Source organism: Musa acuminata, chromosome BXJ2-6 (genome assembly GCF_036884655.1).
Source record: "Musa acuminata AAA Group cultivar baxijiao chromosome BXJ2-6, Cavendish_Baxijiao_AAA, whole genome shotgun sequence".
NCBI classification, from domain to species: Eukaryota; Viridiplantae; Streptophyta; class Magnoliopsida; order Zingiberales; family Musaceae; genus Musa; species Musa acuminata.
The window spans coordinates 11,670,898-11,695,828 of NC_088343.1; the positions used below are offsets into that span (position 1 = coordinate 11,670,898).

At 41.4% G+C, this 24,931-nt stretch overlaps 4 protein-coding genes and 1 pseudogene across 5 annotated transcripts; 2 read left to right on the top strand and 3 right to left on the bottom strand.

The window, feature by feature from the left end:
• Positions 1 to 220: 220 nt before the first annotated feature.
• Positions 221 to 3,548, top strand: LOC135614849 (cysteine protease XCP1-like). The gene is made up of 5 exons (XM_065112664.1): positions 221 to 700; positions 1,254 to 1,486; positions 1,576 to 1,713; positions 1,827 to 2,306; positions 3,222 to 3,548. The coding sequence occupies exons 1-5, from the start codon at positions 226 to 228 to the stop codon at positions 3,315 to 3,317; spliced, it is 1,422 nt and encodes a 473-aa protein (XP_064968736.1). The 5' UTR covers positions 221 to 225; the 3' UTR covers positions 3,318 to 3,548.
• On the bottom strand, positions 1,373 to 6,721 carry LOC103988409 (peptide-N4-(N-acetyl-beta-glucosaminyl)asparagine amidase A-like; annotated as a pseudogene).
• A 1,672-nt stretch (positions 6,722 to 8,393) lies between these two features.
• LOC135614852 (CBL-interacting serine/threonine-protein kinase 12-like) lies at positions 8,394 to 10,123 on the bottom strand. The gene has a single exon (XM_065112667.1). The coding sequence runs from the start codon at positions 10,050 to 10,052 to the stop codon at positions 8,601 to 8,603; it is 1,452 nt and encodes a 483-aa protein (XP_064968739.1). The 5' UTR covers positions 10,053 to 10,123; the 3' UTR covers positions 8,394 to 8,600.
• Positions 10,124 to 13,533: 3,410 nt separating this feature from the next.
• LOC135614855 (mitochondrial dicarboxylate/tricarboxylate transporter DTC-like) lies at positions 13,534 to 19,262 on the bottom strand. Of its 2 annotated transcripts, XR_010487761.1 has the most exons (8): positions 19,018 to 19,262; positions 18,628 to 18,711; positions 18,178 to 18,239; positions 16,287 to 16,648; positions 14,955 to 15,169; positions 14,784 to 14,860; positions 14,128 to 14,515; positions 13,534 to 14,002 (listed from the first exon to the last, which is right to left on the bottom strand). XR_010487761.1 is itself a non-coding variant. In XM_065112672.1 (6 exons), the coding sequence occupies exons 1-6, from the start codon at positions 19,135 to 19,137 to the stop codon at positions 14,804 to 14,806; spliced, it is 900 nt and encodes a 299-aa protein (XP_064968744.1). In that variant the 5' UTR covers positions 19,138 to 19,261; the 3' UTR covers positions 14,583 to 14,803. The 2 variants fall into 2 exon arrangements, 1 of the variants encoding a protein (XP_064968744.1); XM_065112672.1 differs by lacking the exons at positions 13,534 to 14,002; positions 14,128 to 14,515 and having other exon boundaries at positions 14,583 to 14,860; positions 19,018 to 19,261.
• Positions 19,263 to 20,324: 1,062 nt separating this feature from the next.
• On the top strand, positions 20,325 to 24,861 carry LOC135614853 (probable serine/threonine-protein kinase PBL7). Its single transcript, XM_065112668.1, has 6 exons — positions 20,325 to 20,660; positions 20,738 to 21,009; positions 21,126 to 21,261; positions 23,231 to 23,489; positions 23,609 to 23,741; positions 24,311 to 24,861. Exons 1-6 carry the CDS (start codon positions 20,516 to 20,518, stop codon positions 24,569 to 24,571), a joined length of 1,206 nt encoding a protein of 401 aa, XP_064968740.1. The 5' UTR covers positions 20,325 to 20,515; the 3' UTR covers positions 24,572 to 24,861.
• The last annotated feature ends 70 nt before the right edge of the window (positions 24,862 to 24,931 follow it).

Here is a 24,931-nt window from a genome sequence, read left to right on the forward strand (position 1 = left end):
ACATCTATTATCCCAACATTCGTAAACAGGTAGGTTTTGAAGGGTAGATCGCAGCATACTTCTTCCGTAAGCATCATCGGTGCCATCTATTTCAAGGCTGAAGAAAGGTTCCAGCACGCTGACCAACTACCGTTCAGACCACCACCGTCAACCACCTTTCACAGCATCAAACGTATATAAAAGCAAGCTTCGCAAGCTCCTCGTCCAAATAGGGCTTCCCACACGATGAAGGCCACTCTTGCTCTGCTCCTCTGCTTCTCAGCGGTAGCCCTCGTTTGGTGCCGTCTTCCCAGCGAATACTCCATCGTTGGGTACGAGCCTGGTCCTAATGCAACGGAACGCAGCTACGAGCTCTTCGAGCAGTGGTGCAGGGCGCATGGCAAGGTGTACATGCATCCGGCCGAGAAGGCTCGGAGGTTCGAGTACTTTCTCGCGAACCTCCGGTACGTCTTCGATAGGAACTCGAGGCGATCATCTTCGTCATCGAGCCACGGCCACGCAGTGGGTCTCAATAGGTTTGCTGATCTGAGCAACGAGGAGTTCAAGGCCACGTATATGAGCAAGATAGGTAGGAAAAGAGAAGTAGGAATGAGCAGGGGAGGGGACATGGAGAAGACACGGGAGAGCTGCGACGCACCAGCCTCGCTAGATTGGAGGAAGAAGGGAGTCGTGACGGCAGTTAAAGATCAAGGATATTGTGGTAAGTGTGCTTAGATTTGCTCTTACCTTGGAGTATTCTCTTCTTTTAGAAAATGTCCTACACACGATTCAGAGAATTTGGGCTTCATCTCCATTTTGCCTGCAATCACCATAACAAGTTTATGAAACATAGTCAATAGAAGCATATAAAGTAACCACTGATCGAGTCTGTTACGACTATTTCTTTCTGCAGCTTCATTCATTCAGTGCTTGCATATATATATGTGTGTATGCAATGCAAAATTAAGACCGCTGATAACAGTTAATCAAGAAGTTAGAGACAAGATATGTTTATGGAGCATGCACGCAGTTTTATGATGGTGTTTCAAAGCACTGAAAACTAGCATAACACTTGTCAACTGATATGCTAATTTGATTGTCAACCATCTAACAAAGCAGATGTTACTATTTATCAGTAACTAGAAAGAAAATAAATATATATATCATGGCTTAAAAGTTGGTTTAATGGATCAGATGGACATTATTCTGTATCATGAGACTTGTACAATTTTGTGTAGGATATCTAATGGAATGGCCTTAAATTTCTGCTACAGGCAGCTGCTGGGCATTTTCTTCAACAGGGGCAATGGAAGGGATAAATGCAATCACTACAGGAGACCTTATCAGCCTCTCTGAACAAGAACTGATTGACTGTGATAAAACAAATGCAGGCTGTCAGGGAGGTTATATGGATTATGCATTTGAGTGGGTCGTAAAAAATAAGGGAATAGACACGGAGTCAAATTATCCTTACACAGGCCAGAATGAAGCATGTAACACCATAAAGGTACACAAATCATGACAAACATTCCAGTATCTGACTGTCGATTTCAGTGCTCAAAGCTCCTGACTCTTGTGTTCACACAATCTCACTAGGAGAAAATGAAAGCGGTGACAATTGACGGATACCAAGATGTGACTCCGAATGAAGATGCTCTCCTTTGTGCTGTTCTTAAACAGCCTATCAGTGTGGGTATAGTTGGTTCATCACTGGATTTTCAACTATATGCAGGAGTAAGTAACTGGCCACAGAACTAGATGATCCATCTTTCTGCACTTGATTGTCAATACACTAATCCTCATGTTAACATATGCCTGCACTAACAAGAAAAATGTGAACTTTTTAGGGAATATATGATGGAGATTGCTCCAGCAATCCTGATGATATTGACCATGCAGTACTGATTGTTGGATATGGATCACAACGCGATGTTGACTATTGGATTGTGAAAAATTCATGGGGAACAACCTGGGGAATGCAAGGATACATATACATCAGGATGAACACAGGATTACCTTATGGTGTTTGTGCCATAAATGCAATGGCTTCTTATCCAACCAAACAATCCACTTCTCCACCCCCGTTTCCGACACCTGCTGTGCCACCACCACCGCCTCCGCCGCCTCCACCTAGCCCTTCACCGGTTGTGTGCGGAGATATGTCATACTGCTCATCTGGAGAAACTTGCTGCTGCATATATGAATATTTCGGGTATTGCCTACTCTATGGTTGCTGTTCTTATGAGAATGCAGTATGCTGCACTGGGACTGATTACTGCTGTCCTCAAGACTATCCCATTTGTGGTGTACTTGGAATCTGCCTCCAGGTTAGCATATCCTTAGCTTCTTGATTCAGTAGTTAACTGATCAGTCAGAGCACTTAGCAAGTAGAGATCAGGTATCGATTTTGATAATCTAGTGAATCAAATATGGTATCAGTGTCCCAAGCGATACAGCTACCTGTATCATCCGGTACAAGAAAATGATACAAATCAGCATTTGACCATATAATCTGATACCAGTCATTTGTTGGATCGGTAAATATCGATTAGTACGTTACCAACCAATATTTGACCTTGGTAGCAACAAATAACTAACAAAGAATTTAAGTTAATAATTGATACACTTAACAGAAGACAGTAATAAACAACTAAATGGATCGATCAACGAAGGGACACTATCATGCAAGATTTGGTCATTGGTTGGAAGAACAATAAACAACCTCATTTACTAATGTGCCATATAAGCAAATGTTTGAATAGAAGATAGAAATATAAATTCTCAATATGTAAATCCTTAACTTTCTGCAACTTCTAAGACAAACATTGAGTTTTGTTGTTTCTATGTTTTCCATCATTGCAATGCCCCCTCCTCTCTTCTTTGTAAGTTCAATCTAGATCTCATTCACATTTTAGGATTTCTTATTTGAATTTGAAAAATAATCCTTGGATAGCTTGTCAAGTGACAATGTATGCCGATTGCATTGTCATATACAATGAGCAATCTAATTCCTTCTGGGATATCCTTATCGATCAACTACCAATATGTAGTTCAAATTCTAGGAACTGAATTGAAACTACCACATACAAAAATTGTTATTATGGTTCTGAAATTTCGAATGCACACCATTTGCATATTATACATGTGTGATCACATATACTTGTTCACTTAGAGAATACTCTCTTCAGAAATTTAGTTCAATGCCAGCTTTTTCCTAAAGTTTTAACTGCCTTTTCTTGTAGAGCAATGGGAATGTCATGGGTGTAGCAGCAAAGAAATTAAAACTTGCCAAGCACAAGTTACCATGGACAAAGTTTGAAGAGGCAGCCAGCTTTTAGCCTTTGGTGCGGAGTAAGGTTGCACTTAAAATTTCAAGTTGAAGGCCAGATGAATGGAAGAGAAATGGACCAGAAGCTTTAAGTTGAATACTGTTGGATTCGTCTATGCATGAAGAATAAAATATGATTTTCATAATGCACCTTCTCAAATTTCCATAATAATCTGATTTCTTTTGACTGGTTTCTCATGATAAAGTTGATAAAATATGGAATGAGATCAGCTTTGTCGAATCCCTAGTGTCATGCTGCATTAAGTTATCTGTGAATTGCTTCACAAATAAATAATAATAATGTTCATTTGTTTATCATAAGCACTCTGCTAAGAGAATGTATTGCAATTCATATGGTTCATTCATAAGCCATTTGTCAGTTTATTTATTATGTGATATGAACAGCTCAACCATCTTTATATCAGGCAACCATCTTTTTCAGGTTCAAAAGCTGAAAAAGTAGTCTAGACTTGAAAGGAATTCCATATCAGGCAAACATGATTTGATAGTAACGAGTGAAAATACACCTTGTTTTCAGAAGAATCTACAGTTTTCATCTAGTAGTTCTTTCCAACGAAGTATCATCATTTGCAGATTACTTTCTAAAGCACTTATAACATTGTTAGTCTGACATGTAAAGCACTTAGAGCAGTGTCTGACAATGTGATACCTCGCAACAACTTATGATACTCATTTTATAGAGATAAAAAAGGAAACATAATTTAACTCATTGGACTAAAACTAGTACCTCTTGAAAGTCAAGTATACAATTAGAGTTTAGAAATAGCAACTATTATCTCTGAAAAAGGAATAAGATTTTGTTTGATGTCTATTGCTGCAATCTAGAATGTAAAAAACTCAGACATGAATGCAACTACAGATAAAGAAAATGGTTCAAACTCTGATAACATCAACAACGATCATAGGCAATTAAATGAAGCATGGAATCAAACATAAACACAGCCTTCGTGCTGTAAAATAAAGACCATAAAGTTTCATTTCCTAACTTACAGGCCTTTTGATGCAGCAGAAACGGGAAAACCCAAAATCTAAGGCAGTGGCCTCATAGAGCTTGAATTACTTTTATTGAGCAATGGAAGAATCAGCTAGGTTAAATATTTCAATCACCATTCTTCGACCTATACACTTCAGACGCCAGAAACTTCCCCATTGGAGAAGGAAGATATCAGTTAGAGAAGAACTCTATGCCTATTGGTGAGTTCTTGGAGCAAGCTTCCTCTGAATTATCATACAGAACACTGTAATTGCTGGTGCTCACATTCCTAAAACAGCAGCCATCAGTGCTTTCATATCTGCACACTTGCTGAGTGCTGGCTAAACCACTCTGTTACCAAATTCTCCTTCACACGCATATAGCCACTTTTGGTCTGCAGATTCTTCAAGGTGTATGTAAAACCAAATCTCTCCCCTGAAAACTTGTTCTCGTTGAATCCTAGTGATATACTTGCAGCCCGTTTATGAATCATTCACTCGGTCGATTGTCCCAGAGTCCACATACAGTGGGAAGCTGCGAAAAAATTGTCCGGAGTACAATACAGAAGATGGATGCTTGGTGTAGGTGCCATAGTTGAAATCGATGGTCTGATTGGTGTAGGTTCCATACAGAAGATGGATGGATGCTTCGTGTAGCTTTTGGAAGAAATGGGCGGTGATCTTCCCATAAGATGATTTCACCCATCCCGTCGAAGATATGTACCAGCTTGCGCTCGTCTTGAATCGTCCATCGAGATCCCTAAATTGGGAATCCAGAGATGGCACATACTCTGGTGCTTCATACTTGATCAAACTTCCGGAGGCATACGAGCTCTTCTCATCCAACCAGAGATGAAGATTGGCATCAACAAGCCAAACATTCAAAGCATCCGTGAGGCCGAACCCGAATTCATGAGGTTTCCCATCCAAGATCCTCCCCAAGAAGGGGGTAATCTCGATGTCGTCGAACGATCCGAAGCCGGTGATGGGCCTCCAGAGCAGTGGGTGTCGATCACGGTGAACGGCCAAATGGCGCCGACGACATCGCCATCTAGGATGGCGGTGAAGACCCCGAAAGCCCCGTTTCCGGGCGGATCGGTGAGGTTGTTCTTGAATATACACATATCGGGGGGATTGGTGTACCAGAACTCATCTGCGGAGTGGAAAGACAGGAAAGCGTCCGTCGGTATCGCGAGCTTCATCGGCTGGATGTCGGTCGAGTTCTTGATCGAGAGTCACAGTCCATCGACAGGTGGCAGGACCAGATCGGCCGGGGATGCGATCCCGACGACGGTGCGAGTCGAAGTAAAAGTGGAGGGAGATGATGACGTGGTATACGCCGGTGTAGGTGCCGTCGACGATGTTGCCGAGGTATACGGCGAGAGTCTGGGGGCGGGCGAAGAGGGCGGTAAAGCAGGTGACGTACTTGCAGACGGTCCAGACGATGCCTTTGGGGCGGGGGTTTGGTGGTACAGCTAATTAGTAACGGAAGGAGGTGCTGCGTGGCGGTGATGATAAGAACAGCCAGATGTGGGCCCGCCAAGGGAAGCACGTTGAGCTAATTAGTAACGGAAGGAGGTGCTGCGTGGCGGTGATGATAAGAACAAGCAGATGTGGGCCCGCCAAGGGAAGCACGTTGATTGGTGGCCCTGAATACGAGCGAGCTGTTACGGAACGAAGTTGGAATGACGTTGGCGGTTTCAGGACCGTTGGCGATTCATGAATAGTAATTTTATTATTTTTTAAGAGATTATCAATAAAAAATTATGAATACTAAGAAGGAATTTTAATTAGTAAGTTTCCTTCTAATATATTTAGTTTTATAGAATGAGACTATGTTCATAGATAAATTAATAAATTTTATCGATTGTTTGGATATTTGATCTCATTATCCGTTCGTTCGATATGTCACATTTTAATTTATAAAAAATATTAAAATTTAAAATTATTAAATTTACCATGTGATAAAGAACATCGATATGATTTTGATATAAAAATATTTTCTAAATATCTTACATTTATATAATCAATTAGGAAAAAATACTTTTCTTAGGAGATCTCTTTCATTTAGTCTTAAACACCACTTGTCACTAACTTAGTATTAGAAGAATCACATCGAGAATCCTAATTAACCTCCGTCTTTTACACTAATTTAAGAATTTCAAATGCCTCCTAAGCATAATCAAATGGTTTAAATCTAAATTAGGTCTGAATTAAATCGAACTTATTCGATCATCACCACGTATCCTCTCTATCAAATTCATAAAAGGATCATTGGCTTCAATCTTATTTCATCGACAGCAAGTTCTGAATCCCTAAAGGCCTTGAAACAACTAGTACTTGAAAGATCTCACTCCGATGCCTTGGAGTACTCAGCTCCAGAGCGGCTTTGCTGCTGTCATCTCCCTCCAAGGACTGCATCTCAGGTTTCATGTGTTTTCCTTGTTGCATTGAAGTAGGGGGGGAGAGTGAGAGCGAGAGCACACTGTTTACTTCTTCAGTCTCATGACCCTTCTCATTTTCCGCATCATTTACCGAGCTCCATAACAAGCTTAGCTGCAGCTCGGGAGTCAAATTGTTGTCATCCTCATCTTCTTTGCATCTTTCGTAGGCATTTCTACTTTCACTACTGGATGCTTTCGTGACTGCGAGCCAAGATGATCAGCCAGTGGAGGTTAGAATGCCAACATCGTGATGATAAAGATGAGCGGTTGCCTCCAAGTTGAGGAACACATTTTGACAGGCAAATCCAATTAAATTCTTAATAGACATGGAGAACTGTAATACTCGAAGATGTTAAGTATAGATCTAACTGTGTGACCAGTCATCTTACTCCGTACTCTGCTTCGAAAGGACTGCAATATAAATGTTATGTCAGACCAGCTTCACTTGCTGTGGGATCTGTCTCCCTCTCTCTTATTAATGGAAGAATGCGTGACAGAAGTAATTCCTATGGTACAACTCCCATCCCGATGCATCTAATTCACAGTACACAGAAAAGGAGGACTGTCCGCTCTGCTCTGAGTCTTTATTCCCGAGTGTTTGTTACCATCGCTTGTCTCCAAAAATACTTTCCCAAAGGTTCCTTTGGGACCAACTCCAGTATGGAGTTGGGTTGATTTGTCTACTACGCAGGAAATGGATGGGAGGAGATCTATCTGGTCGAGAAAACAAAGGCAGGAATCCACAGTGCAAGTGAACAACAAGAATCATCTGATGTGCTCGAATCTCTGGCTCTATTTCCTAGCACTGAAGTGGAATAGTAAACGATTCCTACCCAAAGTCAATCGTGTCGACTCTCAAATAAGCATCGAGATGTGTTGAGATCGATGATGAATCTAATTGGAATTGCATTGGTTGTCTTTTTATCTCCGGTGGCCTTTTCCGTGCAGCTTGAATAGGCAAGTCGACATCAAAGACGACCGGAAGAGTGCACGCCAGAAAATGATTAATCCATGTACAATCTGGGCATGCATGAGTGTCCTTTTAGCCTCATTCGAGAAGCTTACGCTTGCGTCTAATCTCTATAAATTAATGGACGAAGGTCACCTATTACAGTAGTTTGAAGTCTGAAGCTGATTGCTAGCTCTTAAGCCTTTCCTCCCAAATAAAGACGGAGATGAACTCATTAAGAAAATGATAGAAACTTGTCCTCGGTTCTATTCTGCAACTCCAAAAGTGGAAGCATCAAACTAGCAGATGGAAAACAAATAATAACAAGGCATCTCTTCGTTGGCTCAGTGGTTGTGATCGAATCACATATATTTATATGAAGTCATGTCAACTGGGAGAAGGCTACAAACGAGGTGTCATTCTTTACAGGAAGAAAGAAACAGCTGCGTAGTTTACAAGATCATAGAAGCTTGTAACACCGAGTCCATTAGGGTTGGCCAGGATATGTCATTCAAGTAATTCCAAATTCTTCACAGGAAGAACAATAATTTCTTGAGTTATTTGAAGCATTAATTTTTGTTTGATGCTTCTTGCAAGAATTTGTGGAAGAAACATCCGACTTCTGTAAGGCGAAGAACGGAAGAAACCCTCGAAGAAGCCATGACTCTGTTCAACACACACATCGTGAAGCTGTTGGAGGTGTCATGAGAAGAGAACAGCTCGTGTTCATCTTCTTAACGAAGTAATGTCAATCACCAATTTACATAAGAGTGCTCACCAACAATAGTTATATATATTACAGAACACAGCAAAAAGCATATGGAGTTATGAAGAAGAAGAAGAAGAAGAAGAAGAAGAAGAGAGAGCATGTTCGAGGTTGCATGAGGTACTCAAGATGTGTGGTGCTCTACTCGGTATCGGACGCGATGTTGGCGGCTCCGGCAGACAGCTCGTCGTACATTAGATTCTGCAGTCCGGGTTTGAGCTCCCTGTTGCAGAACTCCTCGTACTCACCCTGGTCCCCGGCCTTCTTCTTCACCTCCACCACCACCAACGACGGCGTGAGCTCGAATATCTCCGCCGCGATCGCCAACGGGCCCTTCTCGCTTTCCTTGGTGCCTTCCAGGCTCACCTGGCAGTCCTTCTTCCTCACCGTGAAGCTGACCACCTTGGCGATCTCCTCTAATTTCGAGAGGATCTTGGAGACGGGCTCCCCGGATACGAACCTTGCCTCCTCCCCACTCTCTTCGAACAGCCCCGAGAGGTTGAACCCCGGGGAGAAGGAGATGATGTCGAACGCGTTCAGGCTCGCGGGCCGAGGCAGCCCCAGCCCCCGTCGCGGACCGCCGCTTATGGAGGAGGAATTGGAGGTGGAGCAATTGGGCTTCGAGTTCGTCTCTGATTCGGACTCCGATTCGGAGTGCTCGTCCGGGGGCGGAAGGGGTGCCGGTGGCGTGTCGATGTCGTCGAAGCGGTGGAATTTGTCGTCTTCGATGTAGAACTTGACCTGGCGGAAGCCCTTCTTGAACCAGCGGTTGTCCATGATCTCGGGGATGGTGATCCGGGTGGCGGGATTGCCGTCGAGGAGGCGGGACAGGAGGTGGACGAGGTCGGCGGAGAACCATCTGGGGCATCGAAACTCGCCCTTGTGGATCTTGCGGTACATGGCCATGAGGTTGTGGTCGTGGAAGGGGAGGTAGCCGGCCATTAGGACGAAGAGGATGACGCCGGAGGACCAGATGTCGGCCTTGGCGGCGTCGTAGCCCTTGCGAGCGAGCACCTCCGGGGCCACGTAGGCCGGGGTGCCGCAGAAGGTGTGGAAGAGGCCGTCCTGGCGGATCTGGTCGGACACGGCGGACAGGCCGAAGTCAGAGACCTTGAGGTTGCCGCGGTCGTCGAGGAGGAGGTTCTCGGGCTTGAGGTCCCGGTGGAAGACGCCGCGGGCGTGACAGAAAGCGACGGCGGAGACGAGCTGCTGGAAGTAGCGGCGGGCGGCGGGCTCGGGGAGTCGGCCCTTGGCGACGCGGGCGAACAACTCGCCACCCCGAACCAGCTCCATCACGAAGTAGATCTTGGACTTGGTGGCCATGACCTCGTGGAGGTGGACGATGTTGGGGTGGCGAACGCGGCGGAGGATCGCGATCTCGCGCTTGGTTTGGGCGACGAGGCCACTCTGCATGATCTTCTCCTTGTCGAGCACCTTGATGGCCACGCTCTCGCCCGTCCCCGCGTGGCGCGCGTGGTATACCTTCGCGAACGTGCCGTGCCCCAGCAGCCGCCCCACCTCATACCGCCCCAGCAGCAGCGCCCGCGCCCTGCTATTGCTTCTGCTGCTACCGCTGCCGCTCCCCTCCGCCATCACCCACAGATCGCGAGAGGAAGACCGAGCGGCGCGTCCCGTTTGGTGCTCCTCTGTTACGGTGTCGTCTGAGTGGCTACGATTGGCAGGTATTTAATCGAATAGGTAATGGATATTGCTTCGTGGACTGGCTGGTGCCGGTTGCTTCCGGAGAGGAGGATCTCTCTGTAGCGCAATTAGAGCCGAACAAAAGAGACGGTTTTCCTAACCATTTTTTTCATGTCAATTAGACGCATATTTAGATTTAGCTTTATATCCTCACTTCTTTCTTATTTACTCTTCCTAAATCCTCCGTTTAAATCGTAGAGAATCGATTTCCCGTCTGTGTTCTTCTACTAGATTCGATGTCAGCTACTGAATCCATCAGACACGTATGTAGACTCATTCTCGTCTCGTGTACATTCGTAACCTTTGACCTACAGTTTAATATGACTACCGATAATTCTCGTGCAATTTTGTTAAGGCCATCGACTTAATGTCTGTGCATAAAATGCAATGTATGTTGTTTAATTTTGGATTTGTTAAGGAGTTAAGTGCAATTTTCCCCGATATAATGTCGGCGCTGCCGACCGTTACGGGGCCCGTGAAACATGGCCGTCCTGTCACGTGCGTCATGCGACGTCGATGGTTTCGGAGCAGGCATGTACTGTTGTAAGACAAAACTTGCAATGCCTCGATTTGGGTCACATGTGTCGCCGCCAGAATTGAACCACACGCGAGGAGACAGGTGTCGTGAGCTCAGAGACGGTACAACGACGTCCGATACGACAGGACGAAGGTTGGATGGGACGTAACGAACCCGAGGAGAAAATGCCGACCACGGAACGGCCTGCGTCATCTCCGCCTTCTGATGTGCGCGAGGAGAGGGAATCACAGCCGTCGGTTTTCCCGTGATGGCTCTACCGCGTTCGGCCGCCATCACCTCCCCGCTGCGGAACAGGAACCAGCTATGTAGGCGTACAATATTTCGGCTGGCAGGCGACTGTCGCATCGTTGTCGTCGGCCCGAAGGCTTCCTTCTTCCGATTGCTGCGCTCGGCACAGGAGCGGATGGACCAACGTTACAGCGATGAAGCGCGGAAGTCAAAAGGTGTTTGTAGTTTTATGCAGCAGAAAAGGTGTGAAAAAGAGGAGTGTAACTGGGAAAAGTAATGGTGGTGATCATAAGCTGCTTTTATTTTTGCCTTAAACAATGAATGGTGTCGACTCATAACACGCAAAGGTGAGGTGACGATCACATATCAGTCAAAGTAAACGCAGCAAACACGCAAAGTATCGATTGGCTTAGTTATACCCAAGGTGGCCTTTAGGTGTGCAGGAGGTGAGGGACGTGGTGTCATAGTAGCATAGAGGGTCCTTTTCGGGTGCAGATTGCATGAGGAGGATGAGCTCATGGGAACGATAGGGGTGGCTTCGTCGGCTAAAAGTAGATGGCCAACGTTAATTGTGGGTGACCTAAGACAGGCTGGAATTGAGATTGAGAGGAGCTTTCAGGCTTAACGAAGGAGATTTCGGGGTGCGTACTCGAAGTGAAGCCTAAGTAAAATTGATCGGTGACCGCAACAACAAAGTCTTCGCCCGTGTTGTGTGAACTCTGTCACGTGAATCTTTCCCACGAGTAGACTACAATGAGTGTGTATCGATAAAATCATTAATAAAATATTTTACATATTTTACCTAAAAAGTTTTCAGTGTTGGGACTTTTAGCGAATGACAGTCGTTTTAGTTAATTTATACTTGAGGGTATTTTTTCATTAATTTGATAAAAATAATCTTGCACCTTTCGCAAGCTAAAGTATCGTCGTCGCATCTATCACGATCACCCTTTTCCTGTGACAAGCATTCCTACCTACTAAAGCTATTTAAACTCCTACGTTTCTTGTTTTCTTTTGTCATTTTTTTTTCTCCTCCTCGCTCACATCTATTGTTCGTTCTCTTCGTTGCGTATCACTATCTCTTCGAATGATAAAATCGAGAATACGATGAGCAAACTCACTCGATATCAAGTAACATCAATAAATATTATAGAGGTGAGTGATGTTGACAAGTGGCATATGTAGGGAGGATAAAATAAATGATTGTGATTAATAAAAAATATATAAATTTAATAATATTGAAGCTATAAATAGTAAAATAATATATATATATATATATATATATTATAAGAATTGTCAATAGTAAGTGTTATCAATAGTAAAATGGAAGTTATGAATAATAAGATTCTAAATATATAGATAAACTTATAGAATCTTTCCCACCACCTAGGAATTTTCTAACTCGAGCATCTCATTCATTTTATTAGGAGCAAAAGTTTAACATATCATCCAAAAATGATATGAAACATATATCGATTAACTAGTCGATTGGTACGTAGATTAATCTATTTCGAACACTATACTAAAATATGACGATATTGACAAAAAAGTATGTATCAATCTATACGGTTAAAACTTGTCTTATATCAATCGATACAGGTTAGTATTGATCAAAATTTGATTGATACCAATCCAAAATTTGATTTAAATAGTTGAATTTATCATTTATATATTTTTTTGGAGTTTTACAAATGCATTCTACATAAGATTAGGAGAAATAACATTTGAGCATTGCTAACAATATCCTATTGTATTTTGTTAAAGCTTGAATCTTAAACCAATATTATTGCATGATAATCATTTTAAGACTTGTTTTAATCTTAGAAATTGAATCTTCAAGCATCACTAATAATCTCCGAAAAGAATCTTAAGTAGTCCGATTGAGATTAGAAAATCATTTAAATTATTTATGGTATTCTTAAGTAAGCTTATGATATTTTATTATGGTAACGAAAATACTGTAACAAGTCAAGTTTTTATTTCTTACTGAGTGATGTTGTTCATAAACTATTATAAATACCTATTTAAATTATAATATAATATATCAAATGATTTATATTTTAATTTTATTTGACTCATTTATAATATTAGGTTTTACAGTATTTTTATTATGTGGTAAAAACAATGTAACAAACTTCTAACAAACAGCTTGAGTAATATGGATACCAATTGAGAACTAAAGATATTTTAGACTTCTATTATAAAGACCACTTGAGTATTATTAAAAAACTATATGGATACCAATTGAGAAATATTTAAAATATAAATATTTTTCTATGAAAATCACTTTATCTTCTAAGCTAAAAATAAAAATATCCCTTAGCTGATCACATTGGCAACTCTTTATATAAAAATATCTCCTTCCATGTTTTTGTCCTTATATCTTTGTCTTTTTTTTCATACATTTTTCATCACTTATTTTTTACATTTATTTTAAATTATAATATATCAAATGTTTTCTATTATGTTTGATTTTATTTGATTCATTTATAATATTTTTCAGTAAATTTTATAGTGTTTTTGATAAAAAAAAATATTATAATAAATAAGAAAATTATCAAGAGACCACTAAAGATATTATTTTAAAAAATAAAATATGGATGCCTATTAAGAAATATCTAAAACATAATTTTTTTTACAAAAATCATCATCTTTTCTTCTAAGCCAACAATAAGAATATCCCTCGATGGACCACATTGGCATTCTTTGGAAAAAAATATATATCTCGACTTCTCCCTCGTGCCTTCTCATCTTTCTTCCCCAACATTTCTATTCACTCATTTTTCACATACTATACGTCTCCGTCCACCTCATCATCCGTCCATTTCTGCCAACTCGATGCCATCTCCTTCGCGTCACCATCCCGCCACCTATGTTCGTATCTCATCGACGTTGTCACACGCAACACGAAAAGAACATACTCAACTTCCTCGCACCACAGGAGCGATGACGTTTGGGGAATCATGGCGAACCGTGACATGTTTGTACACAATCCACGGCTGCACTCCCTCAGTCGTCTGGGATACAATCAGCCCTCCGCAATTTCCACGCCGGAGAGGGCTTGTCTTCGCCACCCCTACTTGAGAAGACAGAGCAGGTAGGATCTTGTCAAAGAATAGCTTAATAAACACACTCTTTTTGCCTTTGATGAAGAAAAATAATGAAGGTGTGGCGTTAAAAGAAAAAGCAGTGAGGACTTACTCTAAATCTTGTTCTAGTATTTGGGGGGCCACCGTTGCTCCTGTGGCATGCCTTCAGCTTCTTAAATTATTGGCGCAGTTAGGTGACTCCCTCCGAAGAGCAGCAGACATTTGGAATCTGGAAAAGCTAGAAATGGAGAAGCAAGTCACGGCAGCAACAGTTGATGCTACAAGGCTGATATGGGCCACTCTGAGAGGAACACCCGCAGGAACTCACGCGGACTTGATAAGAAACCCTCCCACATGATTGGATCGAGTCGAACCGTGATGGCCCCGGCCAGATTTTATGAGAGCGGCGATGGTGACAGTCCGTCCCGTTCGGGCTCAACCCGTGGCGCTGAAGCTGATGCGGCGGCCACCTCCGTACGTCACAATGGCATCATCCTCGACTGTGGAGCCAGAAAGAACATATGAGTCTAACAAAATATAACCCATCCAAATCATTTTCAGCAGATATTCCAACAAAAACAGCTGTATGAGTATCATTCATATCTTGACCAATATGAAGTACATACAACAACAATGGGCTATTACACCTTATGATGTGAATCAAGAAGAAAAATGGAAGGCTGTGATTGATGATACGAAAACCAGCCTACTAAAAAAAGGTTCAATCATCGAGAAATTATTGTAGAACAATTACGATACAACTTATACCGATCCGATAAGGTGGGATTCTATAGGCCCAAAGACTTCTCAACCTTCTGAATCTGATTCAAGAATATCCACGTCATCTGCAGAACATGGCTGAGACAAACAAACAGATGATTCTTTGCGTCGAGAAGACGGCAGCAACAAGTGTTTTGACTATAAACGATGAGGCCTTACCATGACGTGGGGAGCAATTCTCACACAGTAGACAGGAAATCCAGTGTAAAATTTGAGGGGGCCACCAGACTTCAACGTTTTCACGGCACAGTCTAAAGACCCAGTGTAAGGATACTTCCCGTTGGCATCAGGTTGCATCTTCTGTATTTGTGTTTTCACATAATCAAAAGGTAGACTGCAAGCAGATGCAAAGAACCCTGAAACTGCGCTTGCCCCTGTAAACGAAGACATGGTTAGCAACCAATCAATCTCCACTGGCAGTATTTAGAGTCCTAATTCTGCAACCACTCTAAAGGGATTTTCTTAAATATAATCAGACACCGCTTTAACTAAATTCTGCTGGAAGGGTTAAAATGCCAAAGGTCATGAGCAACCACATTTTTCAATTCATAATTAATAGAATACAGAAAAATTAGACTTGAAACAGGACTTCTTATATAGGCAGAGGTATAGAAAGTCCAATAGAGCTGCCCTCCAGAGTTACCTTTTTGCAGTATTCAAAATTGTCAATCGAATGCATGAGCCGAATATCATTCATATGCTACTTTAAAAGTAAACGCAAAGAAGATACACCAGAAAAATAAAATTACTGAAAAGATAGATAAAAAGGATAAATCTGCAACTTATACAACCTATTAAAGTACTGCTATTTAAAAAGAATATTATCACATCTATATAAAATGAAGCAAGACTCCCCGGGAAATTTGAGCTTACCACAAACAAACAAAATATGAGAGTTTTCATCTATCATGAAGTAATGTCAAAGAAACATGTTCAGGAATATGATGCAGAACATAGAAGTATAAGCGCATTGCCATATCAAAAGCAAGCTTAGTATAGTAAGCAACCATTAGTAACATCCAAGCCTCTTCCATACAATTAATTGTTTAGCTAAAGAAAGCCATTTTAGTCCAGAAGACACCACATAATTTTGACTGCTTTGAAGGTCACATCCTCTAGGAGCTACCTCATATTGTTCTTGATGTTATGGTAGAAAAGGCAGGCACTTGCTCTGAAACTTTAAAGGCTAGTTAACTGTAACCAATATCTAAAATTTAGATGCTGTCAAAGCAATAATATGACAAGAACTCCTGAAATATTTTTTAGCAGAAACAATTTTAAAAGACCAACTTCTATAGATTCACAATGCAAAAAAGTTATACTAAAGGTCAACGTCTCAAGGCATCACTCAATCCAATGGAAACCATGACACACAGAACTTATCCACCATACTAGAAACCAGTCGTCCGAAGCGCCATGGAGGGCTATCACTCGCAAAACCCTTAATATTAGAAAAATAGAGCAGATAAGAAGTAATGCTTTGCATCTTACCAAGAACAGTGCTAACTTCGCCGAAACCAAGGGAATCCCTGAATAGTTCAACGCTCTGATCGTAAGATGCAAGCATACCCATATTTAATGACATTGCCCTTACTACTGTTGGACCTGCACCCTTCCATAGAGCCAGAACCCCTTCATCAGCAATGATACGATATAGTGCATGAAATGCATTTTTGTAGTTTCGTCGTTGTGCTGCAGGTAAAGTTGCATCGGCTTGCATCCTGATAAGTGCTAGATCAGCTGGGCTTCCCACAGATGCTCCAATTGCTCCAGCTGTTAGACCAATAGCAGCTTTCTGAAGCAAAGGCAGTGGTTTGCCATCATTAGCCTCGACAGCTTTGTTTGTCAGCACCCTAAAAAAAGTGATAAAGGAAATAAGGGTAAATATGTGACTAAAAACAAAGGGATTAGCTTTTTTGTAGTTTAACACAAAGCAAGACTTTGCTACATTAGTAATCAAGTATATATATTTTTATTTAAACTGGAAGCAGAATATATAATAGCTGGTTATAAGACCTCTGCAAAATTAGGTCCTCTAACACGAATTCATTAACTAATCTTCAAGGTAAAAGAGATTTTGGCAGTAAATCAAGGGCAGCAACACATAAGTTTTAGTACCTTCAATCTTCATCAAAAGAGTATACTTCCCAACTCCTTAGACGGGTAGAAGACACTTATTCAAAGAAACTGATAATGCAACCACAGTAACATAGCCTCATGCATTCTCAACTAATAACCAAAAAGTTCTCCGAACAAAATTACCCAAGATCTCATTTGTCCAATTAATTATTTTCCTCAAAAGTTAAATTTAACTAGAAGCATCGAATTATCTGTAAAAGCAAGAGGCTTTTGGATCTAATCTTAGGTCTTTTTAGAAATATTTTCCTTTTCAACAAAAGTAAGACAACAAAGGAAAAAAAACAAAAATCAATTATATGTTGGAAACTTAGTCATCAGATTTATCTTAAAGGTGACTAATATTGTAAAAAAGTTTCATAATTATTAGGATTATCAGCAAAAGTTATTCAACTTAATTGAGCTAAAACAATTCACTACATAAATTAAAGAACCAACAGAACTGTTCAGATATATTGACAACACCTAATTGGTCTGACTGCTAACTGGTATACCACATACTGCATAGTACCAAAGTCTAAATTCTTTAGATTTTTTATGAATAAACTGTACCTAAAAATTGTGCCAGTCCAAGAAAAAATTGGTGCAGAGTTGTCACTCAAAAATTAAATCTTTGATAGCAACACTGAATAAGTTAAAAGGCATACCCAGTGCAGGAGGCTCCCGCTAAAGTAAGGTCCAAGGAGGCTCAATGTATGCAATCTTATCTTTAAGTATTTAAAAAGACTGTTTCTATCTTTCACGGACGGACAAGTTATAACCAGTAAAAAGATAAGGTTTCTAAAGATAGGAGCTATACAGAGACTTCTCAGTTCTCCATCTATCAGGGAATTAGTATGTAGTATCAGGCCTGAGGAATAACAATCAGAAAAGACAAAAATACTGTTGTTAATGTGCCTTGGAAACCACATTGAACCCAGATAAGTCTACCTAAATAATGGATACAACATGAATACCGGCAAACATGGTGCAATCACCTTTTACTCATCTTTAGCCTAGTAACCTGAGGCATCTCCAACTAGCCAATTGAGAGCATTCCAGAAACCTAACACATGCAACCAGTTAAGCTTATTTTCTACACCCAACCAAATCTGTAGTTTGCGTTTGCAAACGTCAAGTATATGTGATTCAAAGGCCATGGCCAACAAGTATCAAATCCTCAAATAGAACTCCAGTATATATATATATATATATATAAAACTATGCTATGAATAAGCAATTTCAAGGAAAGAGGAAACTAAATTACCTAAAGGAACCCAATCGTGCAGTTGTATAGGTAGCTTGCCTTAGTAAACCAGCTGATAATCCCTGTATCAGAACGATACATTAGAACGATAAAAAATTAAACCCAAAACATAAAAAGACAACTCCAAGAATGGTGGTGCACTGTTTAAAATGTATTAATTTATTTCTGGAGATATTACTATGATAATTGTTGCAAACACCCAAGGTTAAAGAACTATCTTAACGTTGGACAAACTGGTAAAGATAGAAAAGTTGTACATCAAAAGAAAAAACAAAGAAAGAAAAGGAACATAGCTGGAAGAAGATAAACTTGCATGATATTCAAAGTTACCAATGGAACTTATTTATAGATCAGGATTAATTATGTTGCAGATCGTTTAGCAACCAGAAATCACAGAGTATATCGAGAAGGGAAGCAAAGAAAATTAGAAACAAATCACACTAAGCGAACCTTGTAAAAGGAGCCAAACCCTTCATTGGCAAGCATGTTCTTCGTAACCTCGACAGCTGATCCCTGCCCCAGCTGGATCCTCACCTGCAATCCACATAAAATTCCATCAAACCACCGCATCAGAACCCCAAACAAAACTAACCTAGCACAGATCTCAGATCCAACAACAAATCATCGTGAAATCTCATAAATACATTCATCTTTTTAGCATCAAGAACGGCAAGAAAAACAGCATTTCCCTTGAATCCAGAAAACCCAATAAAGAAGATTTTGGATCCTAACGAAACACAATTTGGCACCGAGAGAGAAAACGAAACATGGCCATATCTCGATGGATAGTAACAACAGCACATCAAATCAGAGAGGTGGTAGCGAAGGCCGGCGGCGTACCTTGACCATATCGATGGGCTGGATGACGCAGGTAGCGAGCATGCCGGAGACGCCTCCATTGATGAAGGGCTTGATGGTGCTCCAGACTCCGAACGGGCTCTTGGGCTTCCCTTCCGCCATCACCACCAGAGACACAGAGAGGGGGGATTGGGGGGCGGATCGAACAGTAAAGTTAGCTGTGAGCGAGACGAGAAAAACCCGTAAAAGTCGCTGTCTTGTTTTGATACATGAAAAGCGGTTAGGCTCCTCCCGTTCTCTCGCTTCGCTTGGTCCGCTCGCAAAGTAAATCGACTGGGCCCCGTTCGTCTTCCAATAACATTGGCCGTCTGTTCTGAGCCAGAACTCGCGACTTGGAACATTTTTAATCTTGACCGTCAGAAAGCTGATCGGACCAAAACAAGCGGACGGCTGAGATTAAATGCACGCGGCATACCTTGCAAGTTGGAACTTTTTAATCTTGACCGTCAGAAAGTTGATCTGGCCAAAACAGGCGCACGGCTGAGATTAGACCCACGCAGCATATCCCGCACAGAAGTTGCATTCACTTGCAGCCTTTCCATATTCTACTCTGGTTCGTGAAGACCCGACAGATACCTTCCTCGTGATAGGATTGTTAGACCCAACGCTCTTGCATCATCCGATAAAAAGCAGGTAAGAAATCCGGGTGGTCCAAAAAAGATTGGGAACTGATACGGAACACTTTAATTTGCAGTGTTAATGCTGATGTATAATGCTGGAAATAACGAAAGAAAGTGTAACTTCGTGACGAAATGATTCACGTAAATAGATATGTGTTCAGCAATTACGAACGCGGCTTTCTTGTACGATTCTGTGCTGGTGCTGCGGTATCGACAACTAAATGTTGCTTGTCACGACTCACGAGACGAGGAGGAGAGCGAGGGCGGTGGAACAGAAGAAGCAGACAAGGCAATGGCGGAGACGACGACGCGCTCAGGAGAAGTAAACAATGGGTGTGACCAGAGGCACAGTCCTGGCAGATGCTCGTACTTTTGTCACGCAGCTCAACTGGCCATGGCGAGAGTGAAGTGCATGATTTTGAGCAAAAGGAGTGAAGGAAGAAATGATATCCATTGATTTCATTGCTAATCTCAGCGTTGATTTGAAGAAATGATATCCATTAGTATGTTACATTTAATGGCCGCCAAAAGTTGATGAGCAGTCAAACCCGAGTCAAAGTGTGCGTCTTAAGCATCCTCTGCAGGAAGAACAGATAAAAAACAACACGATCGAGTAGAAACCAAAACAAGCAACATAAAGTAAAACAAAGGTGTGCAGCACTAGCTTTGCAATCTCCGTCCCACTGTTTCCAGTTCAGAAAGCTGTTCGTGTTTCCTGTTCCTTTTCTTTATGACTTTGTCGTCTTCTCTCGGTCTCCTGAAGGAAGCCGTGCCCAACCCACTCGGACAGTGGAGTTCACTTGTGCTCTCCTCCTCTTCCATCGGCATCAGTATCGAGCACTGTTACTTTCAAGGGAGAAATGGAGGAAGAGTACAGGAGAGAGGGAGGCGTGGCTCTCTTGGTGATCGTTGTCCTCGCTGTTCTCTCGCTGGCTTCCCTCCTGGTCGCCTTCAGCTACTATTGCTACATCAGCAACAAAGTCTCCAAGCACCTCAATTCCCTCAGTGAGCACCCCTCTCGCTTCCTCTTCTTTCCGTTGTTGTGATTCGTCACCGTGGTTGGGTTCTTTTATCTTTTGTAGAGGAAGGGAAGAGCGAACAGAAGGAAAAGGCGGCACCTTTAGGCGGCGGCAGCGGCAGCGACGAGGCGCCGGTGGTGGTGAGCGAGAGAGGGGTGCAGGTGTTCACCTACAAGCAGCTCCATTCGGCGACCGGCGGGTTTGGGAAGCGCAGTGTGGTGGGGCACGGGAGCTTCGGGGCCGTATACAGGGGAGCGCTGCCCGATGGGCGGAAGGTCGCCGTCAAGCTGATGGACCGACCGGGGAAGCAAGGGGAGGATGAGTTCAAGATGGAGGTCTCTTGTTGGTTCCTGTCCTCTCCACTGTTTCACCTAATCTTCATGTTTGTCATCCTTACTGAAATTTCTTGGAGGGCATTTGAGGCGACAAAGATTGGGTTTTGGAATGACAGGTGGAGTTGCTGACGCGCCTTCACTCGCCCTACCTGCTGACATTGATCGGCCATTGCTCCGATGGCGGGCATCGGCTTCTGGTCTACGAGTTCATGGCTAATGGGGGTCTTCAGGAACATCTGTATCCTACTAAAGGTATGATTATGTTCTTCTTGATCTTGCTTTGATAGGTATTCTTTTTGGGATTTTCCTGAGACTACATTTGAGAAGAGGCTCTTAGTTTGGAGATCAAGGGGTGTAATATGCTAATGGCTGATGCTGTCAAGCATACTGGTACTGCATATTGGTATAATTTAACTCCAAGAAAACAAACTATTATGATGAAGAAAATGCAGGCCTCCTTAGCTCAGAGTATGAAGTGGTTGTAGAAAGACATGATGAAAATTGTGTCACTTCAAGTAGTAGTTTCTTAATGTCAGCTAATTACTTCTAGAATTATTTTTTGTTTTGCAGAATATACTCTTGATTGTAGCTCGTACTTATACATATGTGTACCTTTCCATGTTCTAACACAGGAATATAGCTTTGATTGAGAAACAGATATATGAAAAGAAAATTTAAGCAATGCTGATTGTGTATATTTGGCATTGACATGATTTGTTTGTGTACCTTCAAACTTTATGAAATTGCTTTACCTGAGTCTTGGAATTCTGTCTGATCATGGCATCCGTATCAGTTACGTGACTATATGCTTTCATCAGTAATTCTTTGCTTTGCAATATTAACATAATTTGTTTAGATTTTGATAGCCTTTGAGGCCCTTAAAAGAATAGACATGACATTCCATCCTGAAAAACTATACTAATCTTCAAACGAACCCTTGTACGATATCCTGTGGTAACTTTGATTCCACGTTTCTCAGTAGGAGCTTGGTAGCATATTACGAATGAAGGGCCAAGTTTTAGGTTTATAAACATGAAGACAAAATGGCTTGTTTAGTCTTAGTTCAGCACATATCTTTTCTAGTCTAAAGCAAAGGCAAAAATATATATCTGAAGATTTTGCCGCAGCCATTGTTTCAAATCATGTTAAATGACAATATGCGAAGAATTTATCCCTAAATATGCAGATCAAAGGATGACAGTACCAAATGTTTCACATGTCTAGGAATCATAACATCTGGTGCTAGTGGAGCATCATCAGTTAAATCAACTCATAGACTGATTGTCATATGTTGTTATTGTGGTAATCCGAACGCCTCCGGCAGAGACAAAGGCACCCTATTTTGTATATTCTTGTATTGGTTGGGAATTTGTGGTGTCATTGTGATACTTGGGAAAAGTCTTGGCAAGGGACAATTGAATAACCAAAATAGTGAGATTTGAATGAAGAATTAATTGTCTTAAAGAATCTGGGGCAAATGTCTTTTGGTACTGCAATATTCTTTTTTGTATGACATTATTCATTTTCTGATATTTTGCTTCTAATAAGGACAGCCCAAAGCATGAGCCCTACAAGTGGAGAGGTTCTTTCTATAACTTGAACCTAATCATCTAGGTCACTCAGAACAACTTCACCATGGAGCCATTGCATAATATCTTCTAATCCTTTTCTTCTCCTTCTGCATATTTCCTATATTATATTTGCTTTAATCCATTGTTAATCTTAGTCGACGTCAAGTGATTGTAGCTTATTATTACATTTATTATTTAATGCATTTTACTTGCATGTCCTTGAGATCATGGTCATCGACATACTTTCCTACATAGTAATTTTGCTGTTTTGTTATGTGACGTCAAAGCTAAAATACCTCCTTGACACTGAAAAGTAACCGATACCAATTTATTATATATTTTGCATGAAAATGTATTATATATGATAAGATCTATAAGAGGAGTGATGAATCAAAGGTGGAAACATGGTTTTTGGTTATGAGCCATTGGTTCATATCATCAACTCCAAGGTGTAAGAGCCTGTGGTGAATTCTAGAATTGAGCTAGTGTAGCTTTCTAAATTGTTTACCATTTGGTGCTTGTCATTGAAATATGTTGGCATTGCAACATTTCCTAAGCAGAATCTGTTTCCTTATACATAAATTACAGTTATTGTGAAGCAAGAACATTGTATGAATGGTCATAAGAATCGACTTAATTCAAATCTACAGGTTCCTACGGTGGCATTTCAAAGTTGGACTGGGATGCGAGAATGCAAATAGCTCTTGAAGCTGCAAAAGGTCTGCAGTACCTTCATGAGCACGTCAACCCCCCTGTCATCCATAGGGATTTCAAAAGCAGCAATATTTTGTTGGACATTTACTTCCATGCCAAAGTTTCAGATTTTGGACTTGCAAAACTTGGATCCGATAAAGCAGGAGGCCATGTTTCCACACGTGTTTTAGGCACACAAGGATATGTTGCTCCAGAGTACCGCCAAAGCCTTCATCTCTTCTAACTTGCATGATCTAGTTCTAGCTTCAGTGATGCAGTTCATGAAAAAGGCTTAGCTCTTTTTAATATGGCATCCTAATATATTCTTTTACCAGATATGCATTGTCCGGGAGATTGACAACTAAATCAGATGTATACAGCTATGGAGTAGTGCTCTTGGAACTGCTGACTGGTAGAGTCCCAGTAGATATGAATAGGCCACCAGGGGAAGGTGTACTCGTAACCTGGGTGAGTATTTTATCTGGAAATGTTCTGAAATGCTTAACAAAGCACATTTATTTTATTTATAATTGATATTTTGTAGGTATAGAGCTTTCTGATAGATAAATGATGGTCTAGCACAGAAATATATATCTGTGCAATAGGATTGTTGCATCCCACATTCACATCCTTAGGTTTCTATTTTAGATGATAATCTGTCGAAGGGCGCAATAATGTCCGACCACTTAACATCACTGTAATTTTACAATCAGTGACATATGCCCTGTAGGATCAACGCATCCTACATTCACATTCTTAGGTTCTTATTTCGGTTGACGACCATGGGTCGAAGGACACAATCATGTCCAAGGAAACCAAGAGCCATCTAGAAAACAGTCGAGCTATATATTTATTAGGTTAGTTTCTGCCGAAAATGTTCTGGTCCTTAACAAAGTCCAATTACCTGAAGTCGTAACATACTATATGGCTGCAAAAAATTAATGCTTTTAGCTTCTGCTTTCAATGCATATGATTACCCTCAACGATTGTACTTGCTCTCAGGCAAATCTAATAACTCATATTTTTGGTTGTCGCAGGCTCTGCCATGTCTCAGTGATCGAGAAAAAGTAACTCAGATACTGGATCCAGCATTGGAAGGTCACTATTCTATGAAGGATGCTGTTCAGGTGGCTGCCATTGCTTCCATGTGTGTGCAACCTGAGGCTGATTACAGGCCTTTAATGGCGGACGTCGTCCAGTCACTGGTCCCTCTTGTGAAGAAGAGGTTGCTGAAAAGGAGTTCCAGTTCCTCTGCTTCTCACGCTTGCAAGCCTCTAGTGAAACCTGAATATGATTGACATGTTCATCGACTTTGCTGAGATCTTCCTCTTAGCTTGGGAGCATTTCATATATTGGAATTTTGTAGTAGAACTTCCATGAGCTGTTGGAAGTCATATGAAAGATTGTGATACAGCATAAGCATGCTGAATGATAATGCTATGATTGCAGGCTTTGTTACATATGTTGAATGGCCAGCTTCCAGGCTTTTCGATATCGAGATTAAACATGAGACAGGCTTGTAATGATCTGATGTCAAAATTCTGATCTGACTGAGCTTTCACTTAATCTTTAGTTTAAGTTTCCTTGATTCTGAGGATCCGATGATCGAAGTCTTGCAGGCTGATCACAAAGGTTATCGCGGCAGATCGTCCAACCTC